The sequence below is a fragment of the Podarcis melisellensis genome, assembly GCF_964234715.1.
Source record: "Podarcis melisellensis genome assembly, chromosome: 3".
Lineage (NCBI taxonomy): Eukaryota > Metazoa > Chordata > Lepidosauria > Squamata > Lacertidae > Podarcis > Podarcis melisellensis.
In genome coordinates this window covers 34,172,728-34,182,881 of record NC_138530.1, presented here as the reverse complement: position 1 = coordinate 34,182,881, position 10,154 = coordinate 34,172,728, and the positions used below count along the sequence as shown (strand labels likewise).

Genomic DNA, 10,154 nt, shown 5'->3' with positions numbered 1-10,154 from the left:
AGCAAATGAATGCATAAATTCACAAAAATAAAGCAGCCATATGCATCAACAGCCATAGATTGCGGGGGGGGGGGGAGCAAGGAAATAAAACAAAACCTATATTTCTTCATCTTATAGGTACTGCAGCTCATGTTCTGACACCCAAGAATGATACGAAGGAAGAAATGGAAACTGAGGCAAGTACTTGTTTGTGCATGATGGCAGGAAGAAAGGAGTAATGAATGTTTCTCAGACTTTACGAACTTAGGCTTTCTTAAAACTTAGTTTTCCACTTGAGGCCCCAGCCCAGCAATAACTACAGGTGAATGCATGGAGGCTCTTGCCTGCAATTCTGTCTTAGGTTATGCATGCAGTCTTAGGTTTGCATGCATAGATGACAGCCCCTCTGTTGAGACCTCTTCAGAGCTACAATACCAAGCTTCAGCTGCTGAAAGGAAATGAGGAAATGTTACAGGATCATCTCCTATCATAGAACTTTATGTTCTAAGAACGTGAAGTTCTACGACATGTTCTACGAGACCCACCCACACCAGGGTCTTAGGGTTGTGTGCTGTCTCTTCTTTTCATTGGATGCAGATATAGCTATAGTGCAAGGCCTTGAGTGGAGGGAGAAGGATCCATCTTGACTCAGAGAAAGATGTTCCAGGGAAGGAGAGGGTCCTCAGAACAGCTGAGGATCCCATTCCACCACGAGACATCATTCCTTGACTCTACATGTCTCCCAATGACCAGGAAGGTCCACCCCACAGTCTAGTGGCTGGAGAGTTTTCAAGGCTTCTTATTTTCTTTCCTCACCACTGAATGGAACCTCAGAGAGACCACACAACTTTTCTAAAGCATAGCTGGAAAAGACGAAGGTCTTATGGGAGACAGAACTTCCAAATTCAGACTGGAAAGAGAGAGTACCTTTTTAAAATGTGTGTGGAAAGTAACAGCAAATATTTGACTTACAGAGTGTGGGCGGCCATATTGCTGCCTCTTACTTTCCAAAAATGATATTGTATTTCATAATGATGTGGTCTTCTTTTTTTATTTCGGGGAAAGAGAGCTCTCAGAAAGCTCTATAACCATGTCTTGGTTCCTTTTACTGCCTTACCTAGGCAGTAAATTTTGTTTCTAAAATGCTTGTTTCTTCTTTCAGCCTTTGCATTTCTCCTGCAAGATGCTAAGTTCCCCTCACTCATCTTCGTCTTCAGGTACCTATCTTTGAAATACATATTTAGAGCAGAAGAAGACATTCACTGAGTTGAATACGAAATTTGGGAGTTATGCTTACTTTCCCCTCCCAAGTCTTAGACTGTATACACAGCATGTATTTAAACAGCCCCCCCCCCAATTATAAAATCCTAGGAACTGTAGTTTGTTAAGGGTGCTGGGGAGGTCTATTAGGAATACAGTTACTAGGGTGTGTTTTTTGGGGGGTGCTTTGAATGTATGGTGTGTATGGAAGCTTGGACAAACTTTTAAAACTGTTATGCTACAGTCCTTCACACGTGTACCTGAGAATATGTTCCATTTAACTTAATAGGGCTTATTTCTGAGTAGACATGTGCAGGACTGTACTGTATATACAAATTATTCTTTCTAGGTCCAATTTTTACAGCACAACTGTCCTTTTTCCTTCTTCAGATAATAGTTTGCAGTGGAATCCTATGCATGTCCAGTCATACGTTAGCCTCATTAAGTTCAATGGAGCTTACTCCAAGGAAATGATTGAAATCTTAGGGTCGTATTCATCTTTGCTTGAAATACAGTGAAAAATACGCAGGCTGTTATTTAGCTATATGCAACAGTCAGACCATATGAAAATAAGACATAATGGAACCTTATTTCTCAACAATTTGGTGGGGGGGGGAGAATTTGTTAATATATTTCAGAGTTCTTGGTTCACTTTTCTGGATGTCAAAGAAATGGATACTTTGAGTGTGGGATTAATATATGTGTGTACTTGTGTATTAATTAATTGATTTATGGATAACCTCTTACATGATGTGTCTCAAGGCAATTTACAAACAGCATAAAAGCAGCTAAAAATAGTTACCACTTTATTCATTTAAGTAGTCTTCAGTGCTAGTCATAAGGTCAGTAAGCAAGCAAGCATGTGCGCACACACACTTAGACTTAAAGAATAAGTGCAATGCTAAAGATCTACCAAGCTCTTACAGTTTTGTGAAAAACCTTTTCAAAAAACCCGATACAAATGCTAAATATGAATTGTGGCTTCTTACACATTGCTTCCAATTTGTTTAATGCAAATAGACATTTGGAAAACAGTTATTTTTCTAACCTGCAGTCCACATTTTATCTCTACAGTTCATACTTTGAGTCCATCGGACATTAAAGCAGTTGCTGCTATTGGAGGTTTTGGAAATGTGAGTATAACGATGAGCGCTATTGGAAAAGGGATCAAAGGTAACATGCTCTTCAGCAAAACTGTATTTAATTTGAATGATGTTGACTGTGGTGTGAAGTTATAGTTTAGTATAGAAAATAAAATTTAAAAGTGCCCCCCCATGTTCCATGGGTGGTTTGTTCCACCTCCTGTCCCCAGCACTAGGGTTGCCAACTTCTGAGCTGGCTCCTGTAACTGTTCCTTCAATAGCTGCTTGATCTGCAGCAAGCATTTCTGTATCTCTGCCTATCTTTTCCATCAGCTTCTCAAACCAAATACATCTGAACGCCCTGACTTTCTTCCCAAGCCTTTCTAGTATGCTCATTTTTTCCATAGCCAAAAGTGGCATTCACACCTGTGCAAAAAAAGTGGAGCTGCACATTCATGTGCCATATTCAACAAGAACACAGTCTGTGTGCCTCTGCACGCAGCGGTTGAGTATGCAAATCAATGGGCGTACATTCTTTTCCCGCAAAGACTTGTACATGTGTAGAGAAGCAGGCTGCACATTTGTTCCATGCAATGTGTGAACAGGTCGATTATGGTGATGGAACCTGTTGAATGGGCATGAAGCCTTGTATTTATTGTCTCCTTTGTTCCATAGTCAGTCTGTCACTAAGTTGCGCAGCATCTCCCTTTACCACTGATCATCTGGCTGTACTCAGATGGGCCACCCAGCTGATCTGTACCAACCAGTTGGTTATAAGTGGATCGGCTGGTTGGACTAAGACGTGGCAGTGGGCAGAAGTTTAAATTATTATTATTATTATTATTATTATTATTATTATTATTATTATTATTATTATTATACCCCCGTCCATCTGGCTGTGCTTCCGCAGCCACTCTGGGCAGCTTCCAACAAAAGAATGCTAAAAGCCATGAAGCTCCAAGCCCCATGGCTCCTTCCTCTCAAACCGTGCAAAGATAAAGAGGGTGAGTGGGCAGAGTGGCCTTGAATCCTGGACAGCCTACCCTACCCCTAACTGGGCATCCCAGTCCAGGTGCCAGCTACCCCTTTCCTGGGAGACACCAAATTGCGTGGGTGGGGGGAACTTGTCCCAGTCGAAGACAGGAATACCATCACCAAGTTTGTAGCAGCCTCCCCCTTTACATTGCATATATATATATATATATATATATATATATATATATGCTTTCGTAGATTTTCACGGGTACAGGAATGCAGGTTTTGGTGTCCTCGGGTGTCTTCCCGTGTAAAAGTTGGGGTGTCTAGGCGACGTTTCGACGAGGTCTCACTCGTCATCTTCAGGCTGGTGCTTTCGGCTTCTTGTTACTGGAACAGAGCAGGATCTCAGTGTTTGAGTTCCTATAAATACTGTTGAGGGGGTGTGGTGTATAGCCTCCAATGTTCTGGGCAGAGAGGAAGTTCTAGCCTGGGAACTTCCTCTCTGCCCAGAACATTGGAGGCTATACACCACACCCCCTCAACAGTATTTATAGGAACTCAAACACTGAGATCCTGCTCTGTTCCAGTAACAAGAAGCCGAAAGCACCAGCCTGAAGATGACGAGTGAGACCTCGTCGAAACGTCGCCTAGACACCCCAACTTTTACACGGGAAGACACCCGAGGACACCAAAACCTGCATATATATATATATATATATATATATATATATATATATATATATATATATAATGTGGCTCTTTCCCTCTGCCCCTCATTCTGGCTACTGCTGTGTTCTCCTTTCTGATAGTTTCACTTCAGCCTCCTTGCCTCTGTCCAGAAAGAATACTGTGGCAAAAATCTGAGTCATCTTCTAGCCCAGAGGCCACCTTAATCCAGAATCCTCTTCGCACTGTGGCAAAAGCAAATTCCTCTGGGACATGAGCGCAAGAGTCCTCTCTCCAATGATGCTTCCCTGCGACTGGTTTTGAGAGGCATATTCTGCTTCTGACAGTAGGCTTTGCATGCACATCAGATATTCTGCCACTGAGCTATGGCCCTTCCGCTCAGTATTTGATGACCTGTTACAGAACCAGGAAAACTGGCAGAGCAAAACACAAAATCCACACGCAAACCCCAAATCAGTTATTCTCAGGACTTCACAGAATCGTAGAGTGGAAGGGACCACAAGGGTCATTGAGTCCAAACCCCTTCAATGCAGGAATCTTTTGACCCTGAGATTAAGAATCTCATGCTGAGTTACAATCTCCTGTAACATTCAGCTGCAGTAAGTTCAGGGTTGGATTAGCAGGGCGACCAGTTGTCCCTGCTTGCTAGTCAGCTAAATTGTCTCCCTGTATATTCTCTGGTTTGTTTTCTGAGATCGATGGCTATAGCAGACTTCTTGCACTTGCCATCTGTCACTGATTCTTAAAAGGGCACGATAATTCATGTTGACACTTGATAGCAAAGACCATCCAAGCGTCACCTACTTTATTAAGAAGAGATATCAGCCAGTTAATCAATAGCGGTTGGCAGGGTGGCATGGGCAGCAGGGTGGCATCACTCACCTCGCTTCCCAATGCCAGGGTTGCTAAGGAGAGTGGTGAGGCAGTAGGAAGGTCAGGCGCAGGTGATGTAATTCCACACACTGGATTTGGCATTGAATGTCTAAGTGCATATCAATATATTGTATGAACATGCCAACTTTCAAAGAAGGTTAGACAAATTGAACCTAAGCACTGTTGAGTTTTTACAGAATCCCTTTCCTGCATCAATGACCTGTTTTCCCCAGTCTGCTTCTCCACCTTCCTCAGATTCCTCTTACAGTGGTACCTTGGGTTAAAACACTTCAGGTTACAAATGCTTCAGGTTACAGACTCTGCTAACCCAGAAGTAGTACTTCGGGTTAAGAACTTTGCCTCAGGATGAGAACAGAAATCGTGCGGCGGCAGTGGGAGGCCCCATTAGCTAAAGTGGTACCTCAGGTTAAGAATGGCTTCAGGTTAAGAACAGACCTCTGGAATGAATTAAGTTCTTAACCAGAGGTACCACTGTATTCCATTGCCTACTCTCCACCATTCATTTGATCTCTTGTCCCTGAACACCCAATCCCTTCAATTCACTAAGCTCCAGGATCTTTGTTAGCTTCCCAGGGTCTTCCCTCGCAGAAGGTAGCCTGCAAACATCTTTGTTCAATTAACACGCCAAGCCACTGCACCAGCTTAGCCAAACAATGCCCAATGCTCCATTTGTTGGAGCACAATCCAATATGGAGGACTGAATTATACACATGCTCACATTTGTCTGTTTTGTAATACTGAAGCTTCACCCTCACGCGCACACTGAACAACAGGCCATGGCAAAACTTCACAGAACTACAGACAGGGCAGGCAGCCTTATTAAAATCACATTTGACTTATTCCTGTACTAGATCTTAAAATTACTCAGCTCAGCAAAGCTTCCTACCCTTTTTTTAAAAAGGCTTTTGGTTTTACAGGCAATCTCACAGGTGGTATAATAATAATAATAATAATAATAATAATAATAATAATAATAATAATAATAATAATATCTTTATTGTCATTGCCCCCTCTCGGGGACAACGAGATTACTTGGCTGCTCCACCCACCCTAGTAGGGCACTCCACACAAAATCAGAACAACTATAAAAACACTAATTAAAACAATACAGTATAATACAGCAAGGAAGATTAGATGACTTTCAAAGTCCAGGTTTCCCATTCAGGGCCGAGATCGCTCTGGAGAAGAAGCTGTTCTTGAGATGGCTCATTCTTGTCTTCATCGTCCTGTATCTCCGTCCCGACGGCAGGAGCTCGAAGAGACAGTGACCAGGATGCGATCGATCAATCGCCTTCCTCCTCTGCAGCCTCTCTTCTGTTTACGATCTCTCCTGTGTCTCTTTAATCCCCAGTTCTTTGAAGTAAAAAAATCTTCCTTGCAGATGCAGAGACACTCACAATTTGTGCAGCACTCACTCTGTAGCCGAATAGATAACATGTCCTGCCGACTATAAACAAGTCTATTTTGGCAGGACAAAAAAGCCAAATTCTGAGTTGAGGAGCAACCAGCCGCTGCATCTACACACGCCGCCATCTTATCTTATCCCCCCCCCCCATTCCCACAGCTATAGACAAAGTAAGAAAGGGTTACAAGGAAAAGATGCAAAATTCTGATGCATTTATCATTGTATATTTATTTACAGATGGGGGACACCAAGCTGGAGCAGCCAGACCTCCAAAGGTACAGCTTTTCATCATTTATTACTAACTACAGATGTGTCTCACATTTGCTAGCTGTGAAAAAAGCATGACGGTGACAGGCTAGAGTCAGTGCAGAGGGAAACCCTAAAGATGTGGTTTTAGTAGCCAAGAGAAAAGTGTCTTGCCGTTAGACCAAAGAGGAATTCCTTCTATTTTACAATTAAGTCATGATCCAGAGACACTGGTGGGTCAGATCCAAGAGTTAAAAGAACAACAATAACAACAACAATAACAAGAGAGTCACCTTTACAGTCCAGAAGGCATGGCACACAAGAGGAAAGGGATGGGGGGAGAGAAGAGGAAAAAAGCAAATTCAAATGAAAACACCTTGCGTTTCACGCCATGACTCTTTCCGATACGAAAACATGAATTATTTCTGTTTATAGCACAGAGAGGGATCTTATCACGACAAGCATGAAAATACTAACAGGTATGACTTATCGTTTAAACTTTCCATGTTCTGTTGATTGTTTGACTTTACAGATGAGATCTCTCTTTAATTTAATCTATTGCCCAACACTTTATCAATAAAAATATGTATTATTTCTTGGCAACCAAAGGCCCCTATTCCCTGCTTTCTACTAACCCCAAACAAAGAAACAGGTTGATGGTTGCCCATTGTCATCTCATGTTCCTACAAGCAAATCCAAAGCCCACAAATTTACTGAACTGGGTGTATGTCTTGCAGCTCTTATTAGCAGGTTTAATCCTTCCGTGCAGTATTATTCCTCCCTTCGAAACAGCAGCGCAGTGCCAAGAAATGGGACCCTGTAAGTTCTATTTTTATTTGCTACTTCATATTGAACTGGAAGGCTTATTTGGGTGATAAAAGACACAGCAAATGAAAACTTTCTAGTTTCACACAACCAAGGAATGTACAAAAAAAACTCCACCTTTACTAGATCATTCCAGTGACCTAATTATTTTATAGACCGAATGCCTGGTCTCCTGCCTTCTGCTCAGAACATGCGAGGACCATATTCTACATAGGAAATACATAGAAAACAGTCCTCTAGCTTTCTGCACTAAACAAACTTCTGCCATAGGTACCCACATTCTACCTAAAGAAAAGCAGAACCCCATTCTGTTCAAATTTAAAATGTATGATGGGTACATTGGCTTTCCTTGTAGCCTCTCGGGTGGGGAGGTGGGGCAGATTGTCGTCCCAGTCACAGATGGGGAGGTTTTACTGTGCTGTGTTCCAATAAAATAATGATGCCTATAATTAACAAATGCTGCTGTACACTTTGGCTGAAGTGTAACATTCAGTTCGGCCTGAGATTTTACTTTTAAAAGCATTACTGCCCCTAAGTACTTGCAGGATCAAGCCACATGACCTCATCAAAAATGATTAGGAAGGCGTTATAGATTTTTTTATGCTGTTAGCATTTCATCTTTGTGCCTATAAAGAATAAAGGCTTGTTTGACAATTTCCCCTTTCCATTTGCGGTGCAGAGATCTCTTAGATCAAGCTAAAGAAATTGTGAAGAACATGAAAGGGAGCCAGGTATGTATACCAATGCCAGGGCCGTCTTACCCATAGGCGCTAGGGGTGCAGAGCTCTTAGGGGTGCAAGGCAAGGAGTCCGGGGCCTGAGATTTGAGTCCAGGAGGAGCCCGCCCGTCGGTCGGAGTGCTGCGGCGGGCTCTTCTGCTGCAGGCGGCTCTGCGCCGCAAGTTCAGGGGTGACTGAGCCAGTGAATGGGCAACCAGGGCAGATCTTTACCAGGGAGATCTTTGCACTCTGGTGCCACATATGCTTAAGACAGCCCTAACTAACGCTATAGACCAGTGAGCAGTTGTGGCCCACAAAGATTTATTTATGTTTGCAATTGCCTCTCAAATTGATTTCGCTGTTGCTGACGCAGGGTGTGTGTTTTTTGTAGCAAAGTCAAAATGGTGCTGCTCCCCCGCAAGGGCTAATACTTTATAAAAACCTCCCTGAAGCATTCAGACACCAGTAATTTCTCACATCTACCTCCCCACCTCCAAAGTGAAGATGATACCACCTGAAGAAAGGTAGTTTGCAGGGCAGATATCACTGTGTGCTCTTAGTTGGAAAAATAGCACACACCAAATCTGGGAAACAGGGGTGGGCAGGTTTCATATCTGCGGGGTCTACTTCAGGTTTTTTTTAACTAGAAACCTGAGATCCAGTAAGTGGCATTAAATGTAAAACAGTGGCTAGTGGGGGTCAGGCTAGATGCAAAATGGTGGCTCAGTGGGCAGAGTCTATTGCCAGCTGCATTTGGACTTCCATAATATATGTTCAAATCTATTAGGAGTAGTAGTACTAGCATTTACTTGTCCTTCACCCTACGTTAAAACCCAATATTAAAAATAGTTTAAAACAACTTAGAATAAAAAGAATAAGGTGAGTCCTAAAAAGAGACATGGCTGCCACATTATTTGTGTCAGAGCCAAAGTGAATAAGCTTCCTATTGTACTAGTCCTAGTTTTGCTGGAATCTTCCACTCATACACAGCTTGATTCCTATTCCCTTATTAATCTGCAGTGTGACCGTTGTTGTTCCTTGTGCTCTTACCCTGCAGCAGACAGATTACCAACATGACTGGAAGCTCATCACAATTTTTCATCCATGTCCTTTCCAAGCGTCCATCTCTCAGGTAAGAGTCCCATGTCTTGGCTTGGCAAATGGACCAAGGAATTAGGTTCAATAATATGGTTTAAAATGTTGATGTTATCATGGATAACAGCTCCACAGCTGATCATATCATTAAAATGTGAGTCTTTAAGGTGCTACAACATATTTACTTTTCTTCCAGCTTTGCCTAGAATGTACAAGACTCTTTCTTTTTAAATCTAGTCCTCTTTCCCTCTTTGCCTGCCCCACTGAGCCATTCAAGCATTCAGGGGGATTTATTTACTTATTTGCTCTGCTCTTGATACTTGAACATTTCTGCTTTTCTGCATACTGTTAATCAACTTCACGAATACCCCCATTTGGACATTGTTCAAATCAATTGAAGGTGTGCGTTATTTTAATTTCTGGTTTGCTTTTTCCTCCCTGACAATGCTACACATTTATCCTTGGTCCATACAACTCCTTCCAAAGAACAAAGTACAATTTTCATTTCGGGTCTTTTACCTTTGTGTGCATATTGCACCAAACAGCCTGTGTTATACGGCAGGCTCTGCAACATTCCCTCCTCAGGGCTTTAATCAACTCTCTGCAAATTACTTTGTTTGAAGTCTGCAGAGGTGATAACTGTATATGAATATTTGAAAGGCAATAGTTGCTCCCCGCTCCCCTCTCTCATTCTCTAAAATTCATAAGAATGCAATCCTCAAACTATTAGCTAAGGGCTACTCATCCAGTGATTAATCAGTCTTGGGAAAAGCCTAGTTCAAATTGGATTGTCTGCTCACCTCTTGATTGCTTCCTTTCAAAGTGCTGGAAGAATATAGATCAATATATTGCCCCGGGGTTCTTCCGTTTGGTGCCATTCTAGGGACCTCTTTATGATACATAAAAACATTAGATTCTCATTGCAGAGTTGATGGGCATATTTCAATTCTATGTAAGGTCAGAGGCCTTTCATTTTTGAAAATTG

At 42.2% G+C, this 10,154-nt stretch overlaps 1 protein-coding gene across 1 annotated transcript in view; it reads left to right on the top strand.

Annotated features, from left to right (window-relative positions):
• The window catches only part of PLB1 (phospholipase B1), a 106,542-nt gene that overhangs the window by 5,969 nt on the left and 90,419 nt on the right, over positions 1 to 10,154 (top strand). The window contains exons 3-10 of the mRNA XM_081904735.1: positions 118 to 176; positions 1,142 to 1,196; positions 2,314 to 2,372; positions 6,523 to 6,560; positions 6,967 to 7,010; positions 7,269 to 7,350; positions 8,036 to 8,087; positions 9,132 to 9,206. Coding sequence (XP_081760861.1) covers positions 118 to 176; positions 1,142 to 1,196; positions 2,314 to 2,372; positions 6,523 to 6,560; positions 6,967 to 7,010; positions 7,269 to 7,350; positions 8,036 to 8,087; positions 9,132 to 9,206 — 464 coding nt within the window. The remainder of the gene's footprint in view (positions 1 to 117; positions 177 to 1,141; positions 1,197 to 2,313; positions 2,373 to 6,522; positions 6,561 to 6,966; positions 7,011 to 7,268; positions 7,351 to 8,035; positions 8,088 to 9,131; positions 9,207 to 10,154) is intronic.